The following is a 15,185-nucleotide window of genomic DNA, read 5'->3' as shown; positions in this document are numbered from 1 at the left end:
ATAATCCCAGCTACTCTGGAGGCTGAAGTAGGAGAATCGCTTGAGCCCAGGAGGTGGAGGTTGCAGTGAGCTGAGACTGTGCCTCTGCATTCTAGCCTGGGCAATACAGTGAGACTCTGTCTCAAACAAAACAAACAAAACAAAACAAAAAAACCCCACCCCAAATCCAAAACAAACAAAAAAACTGTGTGTGGTATTAATCTAGACGGAGAACTGATGAGATAGGGTATCAAGCAGAGAATACAGAATTCATCTGCTCAAAAGAACTGCTCCTGCGCTCCTAAGAGATGAAATGTTGCAATTAGGTATTTTTTATACATGAGATCTTAACATTGCAAAATATTTTAATTTAATTTTTTTTTTTTTGGTGACAGAGTCTCGCTCTTTAGCTCAGGCTGGGGTGCAGTGGTGTGATCTTGGCTCACTGAAACCCATGCTTCCCAGGTTCAAGCGATTCCCCCGCCTCAGCCTCCTGAGTAGGTGGGACTACAGGCGACTGCCACCACACCCAGCTAATTTTTTTTATCTTTAGTAGACACAGGGTTTCACCATGTTGGCCAGGCTGGTCTCAAACTCCTGACCTTGTGATCCACTCACCTTGGTCTCCCAAAGTGCTGGGATTAAAGGCATGAGCCACTGTGCCTGGCCCTTTTATTTAATTTTTAAAACAAGAAAGAGCTGCCTTGCTTACTTTCTCCCCATTGTCTTGTCTCTCACACTAGAAAGAAAACATTGCTGGGCGCGGTGGCTCAAGCCTGTAATCCCAGCACTTTGGGAGGCCGAGGCGGTGGATCACGAGGTCAAGAGATCGAGACCATCCTGGTCAACATGGTGAAACCCCGTCTCTACTAAAAATACAAAAATTAGCTGGGTATGGTGTCGCGTGCCTGTAATCCCAGCTACTTAGGAGGCTGAGGCAGAAGAATTGCCTGAACCCAGGAGGCGGAGGTTGCGGTGAGCCAAGATCGCGCCATTGCACTCCAGCCTGGGTAACAAGAGCGAAACTCCGTCTCAAAAAAACAAAACAAAAAACAAAACAAAAAAAACACAGCATTTATAAAGTAGTGAGTTAACACAAAATCAGCAGCTATTTTACCTTAGGGTGGTGGGCCCTGTGTCTGCGGTCTATTGTCACATCTCCTCTCTGAATTGGTGAAGATACTTCCGATCTGTAAGTTCGTTGAGGGGAGTATCCCTGATAAGCAGCTATTGACCCGTGGGAAGGTGATGTGGGAATAGAGTGCATTGTCTGGTCAGAAATATTAACCATGGTTTTGGGACTACTCAAAGAACTGTGTCGAGGGAGGGTGCTCTGTTTATTGTAAAACTGACGCTGCTGCCACTCGTAGAGCTGCCACATTGTGTCATCTCTCATGGACCTCCGTTTCTCTTCTGCTCCAGGTCCTAAGCTCTTGTCATGAGTGGAAGGGGTTACACTGCAGATACTTTCAGGCCTTGTCTTGCTGTTTCTTGGGAGTGTTCTATAACCTTCAGGGTAGCGGGCCATAATCTGGGCTCTGTGGCTTGGCATATTTCTTGGTAATGTTTGGTAAGAAATTACTCTAAAATAAAAAAAATAATTAAAATGTAAAAATGAAGGACAGTTATTAATATTCCAAATTAGTGTACATTTCTTTTGTTCCAGTAAGTAAAATATATACCAGAATATATATATATATATATATATATATGTTTTTTGGAGATGGAGTCTTACTCTGTCGCCCAGGCTGGAGTACAATAGCTTGATCCAAGCTCACTGCAACCTCCGTCTCCCAGGCTCAAGCGATTCTCCTGCCTCAGCCCCCTGAGCAGCTGGGATTACAGGCATCCTCAATGATGCCTGGCTAATTTTTGCATTTTTAGTAGAGACAGGGTTTCATCACATTGGCCAGGATGGTCTTGAATTCCTGACCTCAGGTAATCCACCTGCCTCAGCCTCCCAAAGTGTTGGGATTACAGGCATGAGCCACCATGCCCGGCCTAGAATATATATTTTTTTAAAGATCGAAATAGCATACAAGGTATAAACTATTAACAGACTTTAATCTTTTTATGAAATTCTATTTGACAAACTTAATACAGGGTGAACAGCATCTATATCAATTACACAAAAGACTATTAGTTTCACACAATGTATAGTTTGGTTTGAAGATGAAAGAGTATTATTCTTCATTTGAGAAATAAGAATGTTCAAAATCTCATCTCAATTCTGTCCCTATATTTTATTTGTTTTTACATAAATAAATTCTCATTTTCATACATCTTATCAGAGGACTAGGATGGATGGAATGTATGTATATTTCATCTATGTATTGATGAAATATGAAGTGAGTTATACCCACAGAGCATAGTTTTCTTTCAGGAAGCATGGTTATTTATGGGAATAAATACATCAGTACATTTGGTTTGGAGGAATAACTTCCTTTCATAGCTTTTCCTAACTTGAAATATAAAAATGATTGTAGCTGAAGCTCAGAATTCTATTATTTAAAGATAAAATACTTAAATATCACAATATTTCAGATATAAATCTGCAATCTAAGCAATTTTACAATGTTTCCAGCACAGGAATTAATAATCCACTTCATAGATGGTGGAATATTTTTCAGGGGGCTTTTTAAAGCAATCTAAAAATGCTTCATGTACATTATACATGCAAAGTATAATTCTTTTAAAATGCTAATTTTGGGAATTGGATATGTAATTGCGTATTACTAAGCACAAAATATTACCATTTCCAAAAATGAGAGAATAAATTTCAGTTACTATTTTTAAAAAAAAAACTTTGATAAACACACTCTTTGAATTTATAAAACTATCACAGTGCCAACTTCATGCTAGGTGAAATCCATGATAAAAAAAAACTTTTTTAAAGTTAGGTAGGGGAGCCAGAAAAAAAAAGAAAAAAGAAGTCAATTAAAAACTCTGTGTAAAGTTAGCATTTTTGTTTCCCTATAATCTTTTTTTTTTTTTGGAGACAGTGTTTCCCTCTGTCGCCCAGGCTGAAGTGGATTGGTGCAATCTCAGCTCACTGCAAAGTCCACCACCCAGGTTCAAGCGATTTTCTTGGCTCAGCCCCCTGAGTAGCTGGGACTACAGACACCAGCTTCCATGCCCAGCTAATTTTTTGTACTTTCGTAGAGACATAGTTTCACCATGCTGTCCAGGGTGATCTGGAACTCCTGAGCTCAGGCAATTGGCTTGCCTTGGTCTCCCAAACTGTCAGGATTACAGGCATGAATGCCTGGCCGTCTATTCCCTTTAGAAACAGAAGTGTAGATATAATTCGAATTCTAAATACAAACATAATTTTTTTTTTTTTGAGATGGGGTCTCACCCTGTCGCCTAGGTTGAAATGCAGTGGGGTACACTGCAGCCTGGACCTCCTGGGCTTAAGTGATTTTCCTGCCTCAGCCTCCTGAGTAGCTAGGATTACAGGTGTATGCCACCATGCCTGGCAAATTTTTTATTTTTCCCAAACATAACTTTTTAACAACCACCACCAGAAGAAAATCTAGATTAGACAAAGCAGGATTAGGCTGGGTGTGGTGGCTCACGCCTGTAATCCCAGTACTTTGGGAGACCAGGGTGGACAGATCACTTGAGGCCAGGAGTTCGAGACCAGCTGGGCCAACATGGTGAAACCCCACCTTGACTAAAAATACAAAAATCAGCCAGGCATGGTGGTGCATGACTATAATCGCAGCTACTTGCAAGGCTGAGGCAGGAGAATTGCTTGAACCTGGGAGATGGAGGTTGCAGTAAGCTGAGATCGTGCCACTGCACTCCAGCCTGGGTGACAGAGAGAGACTCTGTGCCCTCCCCCAACCCCGCCAAAAAAAAGAAAAAGAAAGATTAAATTACAAGTATTTATCTTATACTATCACCTCCATAGGCATAAATTTATATCCTAATACAAAAGTCAACATATTCAATGAACCAAGTATGTGGAAGGATTGAGACCCCACAAACTGAGGTTTCCGGATCTCTTCTTTCAACGTTTAGTTAACAACTTTCTCCTAATATTATATGGGCTCCTACTGGTTGGGAAAATGTCAGAGATACTGGTGATTACATGGACCATAAGGGATTAAAGATTTGATGGGAAAATTATTTGACCATACTCTTAATAATCTGGGACTCCACTGATAATCTGCATATAAGAGCTCTCTGTTGACCAAAAGACTTGTCAGTAACACTGCACAAATACTGATATATTACTGTTAAGACTTTAGGCTAGGTGCAGGGGCTCACCCCTATAATCCCAGCACTTTGGGTGGCCAAGGCAGGTGGATCACTTGAGGTCAGGAGTTCAGCATAACAAAATCCCATCTCTATAAAAACTAGAAATTATTAGTTGGGTGTGGTGGCATGCTCCTGTACTCCCAGCTACTCAGGAGGTTGAGGCAGGAGAATTGGTTGAACCCGAGAGGTGGAGGTTGCAGTGAGCTGAGATTGTACCACTGCACTCCAGCCTGGGCAACAGAGGGAGGGCTCTGTCTCAAAAAAAAAAAAAAAAAAAAAAGAGATTTCATTGTGATTAGGTGTGATGAACTGAGTGCATTCTGGATTATGAGGCAAACAATTAATTAAATACGGAGTTTGGGTCTATTGGGATAGTAAAATTATGTTACTTTTATACTAAGAGGAAAATCTCATGTTTTATTTATTTTTTATTTTTTTTAAAGACGGGCTTTCACCATGTTGGTCAGGCTAGTCTTGAACTCCCGACCTCAGATAATTTGCCCGCCTTGGCCTCCAAAGTGCTTGAATTACAGTTGTGAGCCACCACGTCCGGCCTCAAAAATCTCATGTTAAATATACCTTCTCTTCATGGGTTAAAGCACCCAGAGGGGATATAGTGGGAAAATAGTAAAATAGGAAAAGTGGTTGATCAAAAATCAGGAAAGCCAAGTTTTGATTCTTACTTTCCTACTAAGTACTTAGACTGTAGATGAGTTACATGGAATGCAGGGGAGAAAAGACCAAGAGATCATATTCTTTTTTCTTTTGTGCTAGGATTACAGGTGTGAGCTACCATGTCTGGTCCAAGAGATCATACTTGGGGTTACAGAAAGAGTGCAAGGTCTAGACAGAACTAAAACGCAGGTCTCCACTTTCTAAAACACTGCTCTTTTAATTATGCCAGTGATACCTAAACTTTTGGATTGATTTTTTTTAAAAAAAAAAACCTCTATTTTTAAATTTTGCCAAAGATATATTATTTTTAAAAAATCATGCTCATATATCACAGTGACTTAGTTAAAAATAAAAACGCACTAAAAAATTATGAAGGATAATCTTATAGTACCAGAGAGCCCTTTATATGCTACCAAAATCTAGCCAAATGGCCAACTGAAACTGGGATCCTCTTTTCTTATCTAGAAGATGATTGCATCATAAACTTATTCTAGAGCTCCAAAATTCTATGCCTCATTTTGTATTTTAAATATTTCTAATTCCTTCAACCATTTTTCCTAAGCTAAATTTTCTTCATCATGCTGGTTGTTCTTCAGGATTTCAATGTTTCTACTAGAAAAGAGTTTGTTCAAAATTGAACAAAATGCCTCCAGACAAGAACCACTGCATCTAGGACAAGCACCCAATGCCTTCAGGGGGGTAGAGTGAAGGAGAAAGATATCCAATTTCTCTTATATAACCAGCATATACAAAAATTAGCTGGGTGTGGTGGTGCGTGCCTGTAGTCCCAGCTACTCGGCAGGCTGAGGCAGGAGAATCGCTTGAATCTGGGAGGCGAAGGTTTCAGTGATCCAAGATCACGCCTGGCGACAGAGTGACACTACGTCTCAAAAAAAAAAAGAAAAAAAATATATCTCCATTATAAAGAGTTCAATTGCTTGAGGCTTTCCCCCCACAGCTATTTCCCATTTTGTTTCTGCTTCGTCTTCTTCCCCACCTTCACCTTCTCTGATCTCACAAAAGCCAGAAACTGCAAAATGTACAGATCTGGCAACCCCATGACTATGTGCAAATATATCAGCTAGGGAAAGTTGATTCCATCAAAGAGACTGCCCCAGTACTAAAGCAATTTACCCTGACACACCTTGCTTTAGTTTGTCATTCCTAAATTCAAGAAATACTACAGTAGGCTTAATATGCAAAAGCTTGAGGTTAAGCACTGAGCTACAGCATAGAAACAATATAAGGAAGAAGATACACATTATCAATCTAAAACACACCAAAAATTGCCTATAAACGAATGAGTAAATTAAGTTCAAAAATATAATTACCCTAAAACACTTCTGTCAAGTGCTCTGAAGTACTCCTAGTGTGTGAGCTGGACCCTGTTGTAGAGATGTATATTGAACCTGAACTGTCAACCTATCATATGATCATTAATAGTAGGATATATATATTTTTAGTAAGCTTGGTTAATTAATGACATTAAAAGGCTCTTCTGCATCTTTGGAACCACATTTGGGGAATTTTAGTTAAAAATTAAATTATTATCAAGTAAATGTATTTTTATCCCATATATTTCTAGCACTTCGAGACCTGTTTTTTAAAACTACAAGTCTCTTTAGTGACTTCTTTCCCCAGAGAAATTCAAATTAAGCAAAGTGTGATTTACTTTTAACTGAAAGCTGAAGAAATGAACACTCTAAGCTCCTTCATCAGAGTTAGTGCCCCATTGACCAGCAGCTGCCTGTCAAGCACCATAAAAATCCTGTCCCAGTGATTCTGCCACGCAGAACAATGGCTTAAGGCACCGTGCATCTTAACAGCGCCTGCCACTCAGAATTAAACTTTAAAGCTTTGTTCACAGATGCAGGGATCTACTATTCGACTAAATATTAAATCTTTTTCTTCCTATTGGAACTTTAATAATAAAAGAAAGGGTTTCATAAAGTTTTTTAAAAAATAAATTATATATTGAATTACAATTACGTTTCCTTCCACCAATTAAAAAAGATCATTTCATTATAAAACACTACAAACTATTTTTTATGATGAAGTTTTCATAACACAGATGATATTTTCCTATGATCCAAAGTGGACTCATGCAATTTCAAAAGAACATCTAAATAACAGTATTTATAAAAACTGGCATAACAGTTAACCCAAAAATGTAGGAGGAACTGAGAGAAAACCGTAGCTCAAAATAACCTAAAACCAGCCCTCAGAAGATGTTGGTCTATTTCCAAAAGAAAGAAGTCACGGAAAGACTTTACTGATATTAATTACTCTCAAAAAGGAACCTAAAACTAGTATTTATGCTTAACAACTTAAAGAAATCCTCTAATTTCCAGATATCTGTTGAATCTCTCTATACACTTTTAAACTTAAGAAAGTATGATTTTTTGGGAAAAGTGATTCTTCTTTGAAGTGAGATTTAACTTGGTGAGCAGTGACTCGGCAATCTTCTGATTTAGGTTTTCATTATTTTCCCAAAAGTGATTACTTTTCCAAGTATTTCCAAACATCCTTTCATTTTTTTTCCTCCCAGAACTACTTCCTGCTTCTTTTCTGTCTAATCAAATTGTATTAATTTATTTTTCTGCTAGTAATATACAAGCTTATTCATATCTGTCATTCCATTCAACATTAAATAATCTTATTTATTCATCTGTACATTAATTAATTCATTTATTTATGATTTTGGTCAATCTGGTAAGTGAAAAATAATGTTTAATTGGTTCTTTAATGTACAATTCCCTGATTACTGGTAAATTTGAGCATTTGCCAGTTTCCTTTTTAAAGAAAATTGACAAATAAGATTATATTTATGGTGAACATGATGTTTTGAAATATGTATATACTGTGGAATGGCTTAATCAAGCTAATTAACACGTGCATTACCTCAATAACCCATCCAACCATTATCTTTTCTTTTCCCAAATCTTTTCTTTGCAGTAAAAAGCACCAAATCACCCCAGCTGCCCAGGCCAAAAAGGCAGGGTGTCATTCTTGATTTCCCTCAAGTGCTCAAACTTAATTTTTTTTTTTTGAGATGGAGTCTTACTGAACTCCAGTTTGGAGTACAGTGGCGTGATCTTGTCTCACTGCAACCTTTGCCTCCCAGGTTCAAGAGACAGATTCTCCTGCCTCAGCCTCCCGAGTAGCTGAGATTACAGGTAAGTATCACAATGTCTGGCTAATCTTTGTATTTTTAGCAGATGGGATTTCACCATCTTGACCAGGCTGGTCTCGAACTCCTGTCCTCAAGTGATCTGCTCACCTCGGCCTCCTAAAGCACTGAGATTACAGGCACAAGCCACCACGCCCAGCACTAAACTTAATCTTGAGCTAGACTAGTTTGCAGTCAAGCATATCAAAGCAATCAACTAGATTTGTCAATTATATCTTAAATATATCCTCTTCCTCTTCTCACTTCAATCACTTCAGTAACTTTTAAACTTTCTCCATTTATTGTCCAGATTTCTGAGACACCAATCTGAATATATTGTTCCTGGCTTATCTCTCTAGCCTTGTTCTTCAATCATTATTTCCCCAGTTACAACCAAGCCATACTGGATTTCTTTTGATTCTGTTCTCTATCAACCCTGGAGCTTTGACTTTCTAAGCCATGATATGCATGCCATTCTTCGTTTCACAGCTGTGTTTTGCTTCCTCCAGAAAGGTTTTCCTGGACTCTGAATCCTTAAGATTGTGTTGGTTGTCCTGAAATGCGTTCTACAGCACCCTGGTCTCCCTTCATGGTATTTATCATAATAAATTGCATTTACTTATTCACCCGTCTCCTCTACTAGAGAATTATTTTTGTGAGAACCTGGACCACATATCTTTTCATTATTTTACTTTGTGGTCCCACAATTAGCATATATTAGTTGTAAAATAAATATATTAAGAAAAAGTGCATGCAAAAACAAATAAATGCTCACATAAATATATTTACTTTTTTTTTTTTTAGTTGGGGTCTCATTCTACTGCCCAGGCTGGAGTGCAATGGCACAGTCATAGCTCACTGCAGCCCCCAACTCCTGGGCTCAAAAGCAATCCTCCCACTTCAACTTCCTCCAAGTAGTTTGTACTACAGGCATGCGCCACTATGTTTGGCCAATTTTTAAAAATTTTTTTACAGAGATAGGGTTTTGCTAGGTTACCCAGTCTGGTCTCAAACTCCTGGCCTCAAATGATTCTCCTGCTTTAGCCTCCCAAATTGCTGGGATTACAAGCATGAGCAACTGCACCTGGCCTTGAATTTAATACTTAGTTATGTACATTCTGATTTTCAAAAAGCCCAAGAATAAGACTGAAAATTACAGAGCAGTAGGCCTTCACTGCCTCCTTACTACTTGTCTCAGGAGATCCTTGCATTGCACCAAGCTGCAGAAACATGGGTGATAACAACGGGACGAGACAGGGGTGGGTTGGGAGGATAGGGCTTACTCCCTCCCTCTCCCAAATAAATGCAATCTCTACCTATAAACTAAGCCTTTCCTTGTGCTTGGTCAGGTAGACTGACTCCTTGCCACTAGCAAAGTTGGGTGACAGAAAATAAGAGACAGAGAATAAATACTTGTATCTGATCATCATAAACAAAAGATACAGTATAATGAAGCTGTAACAGCTCTAACAAAATTTAAATCAATATTTTAATCAGTAGCTCAGAAACCAATCTACACCAACACAGCATCAAAGAAACCTGGGTTCATAATGACAGGATGGATACTTACCCCCTGGTTTCTTCTTCATGACTCCTCCCCTTCTGGATTTTAATCCACTGTTCCAATTGCTGCATTGAATTTGTTCTCTGTATGACTCGATCAGCCTCTGTGTATAAGGGCACTGCATTGGGGTGATTTCCACCTCTAAGATCTGCCAGGCTAACATTGACTATTTTGTTCTCGGAACTGTTTAAGTTGACTGGTCTGTAGTGTGCAGTTTGAGCAGGGCAGACTGACCCACTCTCATACTCAGAAGGCAGAGAATTCAACTTTACGCTATTAATTTTTGTTAAGGGTCTATCTTGACCATCTTTCTGAAATCCATATTTTTCAGCTTCTAGTGCCTTTTTTTCTTCAATTTTGCTCATTTCCTTGTTTTTCTGATTGTTTTGGATCTCTGGTTTAATTAGCACTCTATGGTTGGGAAGGTTATTGGTTTCTTTAGTTGGTGCATGTTCTGACGTAATCTTGTCCACTCTGAAATCAGAGAAGAAAATCACAGATGAAATAATGCACATGTTACTTCTGGGATTCAGTCTAGGAAAAATTATACTTTATGGGGGTGGGGGCAAGGGTCACAGTGAACATGTCTACACAAATACCCAATGATGTCGTATTAACATTCAAGCACAACACCCCTGAATGTATAAACAGAAAAGGGGAAAAAGAAAACATCAAGAACTGGAGGGTAAAAAGTGATGTGTGCTCCCATCATTAGGAATCTGAAAATAAAGCAAATTAAGATTGCCTTATGACAGTTAAATCACAAAATCTACTCTTAAAGTACCATACTAGCTAGTCCCTTGAAAGAATCAACATGGCTCCCAGCCAGGATTAGCTCCTTGTTGACTCATGAGACAAACATGACTCTGGTTGTGGAAACGGCTGCAACAGGAAATTATAGTCTGATGCTATCTAAGATCCGAACCATATGATTAACATTTCTAGTCTGTATTCAAGAGGAACTCAGTATGATTTTAGAGCTCTTAGATCCTGACTGCACATGTCCAGCTTGCAACTCTGTTCTTACTAGCTGTGTCTTTGGGCAAAGTACAGAACACTTAAAAGTACCTATGCTTCCTCTTTGGTAAATGGGTATAATTGTGTCACCAAGATCAGAGGGTATCTGTGAATGAGTGGCTGGCACAGACCTTATTACCACTGTAATTCCATCATGTCAAGCAACCTTGGGTTAAAATCTGGCATCCCATGTCCACCTGCCCACTGAAAGAATGTGCCAGTTAACAGAATGTGTCTAGGCCACTTGACAGTTGTACTACTCACTATTCTAGCTGCTGTATCTAGGTCTTTCCCTGAGCCTCATCACTTCCAAGCTCTGACAAGATCAAGCTAAGTGTCTAAACCTGCACAAAACTGCCAAGATCATGTCACTCTAGGAAGCCTCTCAGGAGCCAGTCAACCCTCCATATTCCAATAAATAAAATTACTTCTATCAGAAACTAGGTATGGCACTGCTGCCAATGTTTATGATGTGTGGAAAATATGTAGATCTATATACATATTATCTGTAACCAATGATAGATGAAGATATCTAAAAGTTTGGAGTATGTTCATAGAAAAAACTGAAAATAAAAAAGGTGACTATTTTTCTTAAACTTATGAACTATCCATTTATTTCGGTTAGATATAAACCATAGCTCCTAGATTAGAGGCAATATTAGACATTGGGAAAATTTACTAAGATAGGTTATGAGCTTGCTTCTCTTGAAAAATAAAAGTCGGCCAGGCATGGCAGCTCATGCCTGTAATCCCAGCACTTCGGGAGGTCAAGGCAGGAGAATTGCTTGAACCTGGGAGGCAGAGGTTGGAGTGAGCTGAGACTGCACCACGGTACTCCAGCCTGGGTGACTTTTATCCAGTGAGATTCCATCTCAAAACAAGAGCAGAAAAAAGTCAGAAAATTTACATTAAAAGCACATGTATCCTTGTTATTTGGGAGGGTAAGAATTTTAACATTAAACATAAATTAACTGAAAAGATTTTTAAAACATATTTACTGTAGTCTATCTAAAGCTATTATTATGACTGTCGTCATGATTATTATCATTATGTGAGACAAGGTCTCTTGCTGTATAACCCAGGCTGGAGTGCAGTGACATGATTACAGCTCGCTGCAACCTCAACGTTCTGGCCTCAAGCGATCCTTCCCTCTCAGCCTCCCGAGCACCTGGCATACACCACCACACCCAGCTGATTTTTAAATTTTTTTAGAGATGGGGTCTCACTGGTCACCTAGGTTGGTCCTGTACTCCTGGGTTCAATCAATCCTCCGACCTCAGCCTCCTAAATTGTTGGGGTTACAAGCATGAGCCACCATGCTTGGCCTAAATGCATTATTTTAAATTAAAACTGTGGTGTGTTCCGCCTCCCAATAAGATTTATCATTGAAAAAATAAGTCAAAAAGACACATGTGAAGACTTTTCTCTAAATGGAACAAAGCTGATTCAGAAAAGTATGCTAAGATACCATAACTAATATAAACTTGTGATCTAATTTTAAAAAGTGACATTTAAGTTATTGCAGAAAATACACTGTGATATACAAAATGAAAATAATGGGCTTAGAGATGAAAATTTACAGAGAATCCATATTATACTTAGTTTTTTCTTTTTTTTTTTTTTGGCTATCAACGATCTGTATACTATGAGACTATGACACTGTGGTGAATAGGTGAAATACTTTATAAAGTTAGGGAAAATGAACTCTCAAGTTAAAAAATGGATGCTACATCTCTCAAGTGATATCTTCTAATAAATATTTTAAGTATTTGAGCCGTACAGCAAAATTAGTGCACTACCTTAAAACCAAGCAAACAAAATCTCCCTATACTTACTTTCACTTTGAATGACTAAATCTAATAGGGTGGGATAAAAATGCCAAGAGCTAGGAGTAGGAAAAAACATGTAATTTCTACAGGATAATGGATTGTAATCTGGGCACACAGGTGGTATTAATAAATCTTGTCTCAGTAGATTAAGCAACATAGCTGGCTGAAAATTGTATAAGCACATAACCAGTGAACTATCAGGTTGCCAAAAACCAAGCCAAGCCAAATAATTGTCATCTTCATCTTCCCAAATTATGAGTAATTATTAGAGCAGTAAATTTAATAAAATAAAGTAGAAACAAGTTGAAATTCTGAGAAAAGTATAATATACAATATTGAAATTATTTGGACATAAATATTAATTATTATACAGATTTCTATATTCTAAACAATTCCCTAAACATTTTGTTTTGAAGTTAAAAGTACTGAAGTTGGCCGGGTATGGTAGCTCACGCCTGTAATCCCAGCACTTTGGGAGGCTGACATGGGTGGATCACGAGGTCAGGAGTTCAAGACCAGCCTGGCCAACATGGTGAAACCCCATCTCTTAAAAAAAAAAAAAAAAAAAGTACTGAAGTTCTATTTTTTTTGACAGGGTCTCACTCTGCTCACTCTGTTGCCTAGGCTGGACTGCAGTGGCACAATCACAGCTTATAGCAGCCTCCTGATTCAAGTGATCCTTCTGTTTCAGCCTACTGAGTAGCAGGGACTACTATAGGTGTGTGCCACTATGCCCAGCTAATTTTTTAATTTTTGGTACAGATGGTGTTAAGTCATGTTGCCCAGGCTGGTGTCAAAATCCCGGGCTCAAGTGATCCCTCAGCCTCCAAAGTGCCAGAATTACAGGTGTGAGCCACTGTGCTCAGCCTGAAGATTTTAAATGAATTCTTTTCACCTACACATTTTCTCGTTATCAGTGCTAACCACCTCATCTTTATGTCACTCAGGTAATTTTTACACAGGTAATTCCAAAAACAGATTTTCCTTCTATTTGCTCTCAATCTGGAATATGCATATGACTCAAGTGGTTTTTCTTAAAAATAGACGTCCTAGAACTATATCCTAGACCCTCTTTTCTTTTCGGTTTTTCCCTAGCTCTAATTACTACTGATTGGGTAACTTGATTTAGACTTCATATTTATAAAAATAGTACAAATATACAGCATCAACTTAAGTCTTTTAGCCCAAAAGCCAAGACTTTATTAAAATGCACACTAGAATAAGAAAAACAAAGGACTAAATTTATACAATCCCTCATTTCCTGAGAAGAGGGGAAAAAAGGCTCAACTCGCACATTACCATCTTTCTTATATAAGATATGTGCTCAACTGTCCCTGATTAAAATAAAAATTTATTTGCATCATATTTTTTTCTTCAAATTATAGGAATATATATTTTTAATCAACACATTATACTACTTGTATTTATGTAGTCTGAGAAACAGATTTCCTCTGACTAGATGTATTAAATATATCTAATCAGAGGAATAATATTAAAATGATTCATTTCTTCAAGCAGGGAAAAACACATGGGTCAATTTTAACAGCACTTATCTATATTATCAAGGAATCTGAGTAGTGGAGTTTCAATATTAAAAAGGTACAATTCAAGAAGTGGATATATTTGGAAATAATCTAAATGCTTGATGAATTATCTTCTAGAGACATTCGTCACAAAACAATAAAAATTAATCAGAAATGTTGAAGAAAGTATCAAAATTTCTTACTGTAATTCTTTACACTTTAGAGACATCAACATAGTATTACACAAAAACACAAATTAACTTCATAAAAATAAACTCTCTTCTAAGATTTGGAATCTTAAAAATACCATATTGAAGGATAAAAATCTGTGTAGCATTAAGGTAACAATTAAAAATGTACTCACCGGAAATTAAAGGTAATTCTGTAAGAAGAAAGAACATTCAGTTTGAATGTTAGGATTCTGAATTCACCCCAGTACACTGATAGGTGAAAATGAATAAAGAAGAAAAGTGGAATAAAATGTAGGCGGTATTGCAAACTAACAAAATGTGTATTAATTTAATTGAGAACAAGAATTGATCCTTGCTTTCTGAGGAAAAAATGATTTCATACCATGACTATTAAAATGATATGTACTATGATAGTGAAATACTTGCAAGGCATGGAATAAAATGGAAGTGGAAATCACCATCATTTTTTCTACAAGCTTTTACCTTTTCACAGGTTCTGTCTGTACTAGGGCAGCATCTAACATGGCTTTCATCCACAACTCCATTTCCTTTCCTGTATCAGTGCAGAAATAATAGGTCCGCATGTTTGGATGGGCTGCCTGATTGTAAATGACACGATCATTTTAAATAAAATATAGGATTCTGTAAAAGAAAGAGGAAAAAGGTAAGTGATTCCTGACATAGATCATTGCTATCAAATTTCAGAGAAAGTAGACTTATCTTTTTTGAGATATAGAAATGAATCAAGAAAAAAATATAACTATTAACTTATATTAATTTTTTTCTCTTGACTTAACCCTTTTTCTTTAAGTTGAATGCACACTCTAAAACTAAAAAGGTACACGGAAAGGAAAGGAGGTGAGAACTGATTTAGTGGTGCCTTTTCCATCTCCACATTTCCAGCAATTTCCATTTACTGCAATTCACACCTCCTTTTTTTTTTTTTTTTTTTTTTTTTTTTTTTTTTTTTTT

At 37.6% G+C, this 15,185-nt stretch overlaps 1 protein-coding gene across 30 annotated transcripts in view; it reads right to left on the bottom strand.

Annotated features, from left to right (window-relative positions):
- Positions 1–15,185, bottom strand: part of PLEKHA5 (pleckstrin homology domain containing A5) — a 241,678-nt gene that overhangs the window by 85,589 nt on the left and 140,904 nt on the right. For 19 of the 30 annotated variants that reach the window (XR_004261487.1, XR_004261485.1, XR_004261486.1 and 16 more), the window contains 4 exons: positions 14,697–14,812; positions 14,387–14,404; positions 9,660–10,127; positions 1,097–1,562 (listed from right to left, as the gene is read on the bottom strand). Coding sequence is in view for 26 of the 30 variants with exons in the window: in XM_032253799.1 (XP_032109690.1) it covers positions 1,097–1,562; positions 9,660–10,127; positions 14,387–14,404; positions 14,697–14,812 (1,068 nt within the window). In the remaining 4 variants the exon portion in view is untranslated. Of the gene's footprint in view, positions 1–1,096; positions 1,563–9,659; positions 10,128–14,386; positions 14,405–14,696; positions 14,856–15,185 lie in introns of those variants that run through there. The other 11 variants (XM_032253777.1, XM_032253803.1, XM_032253789.1 and 8 more) reach the window with 6 other exon arrangements.

This window comes from Sapajus apella, unplaced genomic scaffold (assembly GCF_009761245.1).
Source record: "Sapajus apella isolate SASKATOON/1434 unplaced genomic scaffold, GSC_monkey_1.0 scaffold84, whole genome shotgun sequence".
NCBI classification, from domain to species: domain Eukaryota; kingdom Metazoa; phylum Chordata; class Mammalia; order Primates; family Cebidae; genus Sapajus; species Sapajus apella.
This window is presented reverse-complemented; position numbering and strand designations above follow the sequence as displayed.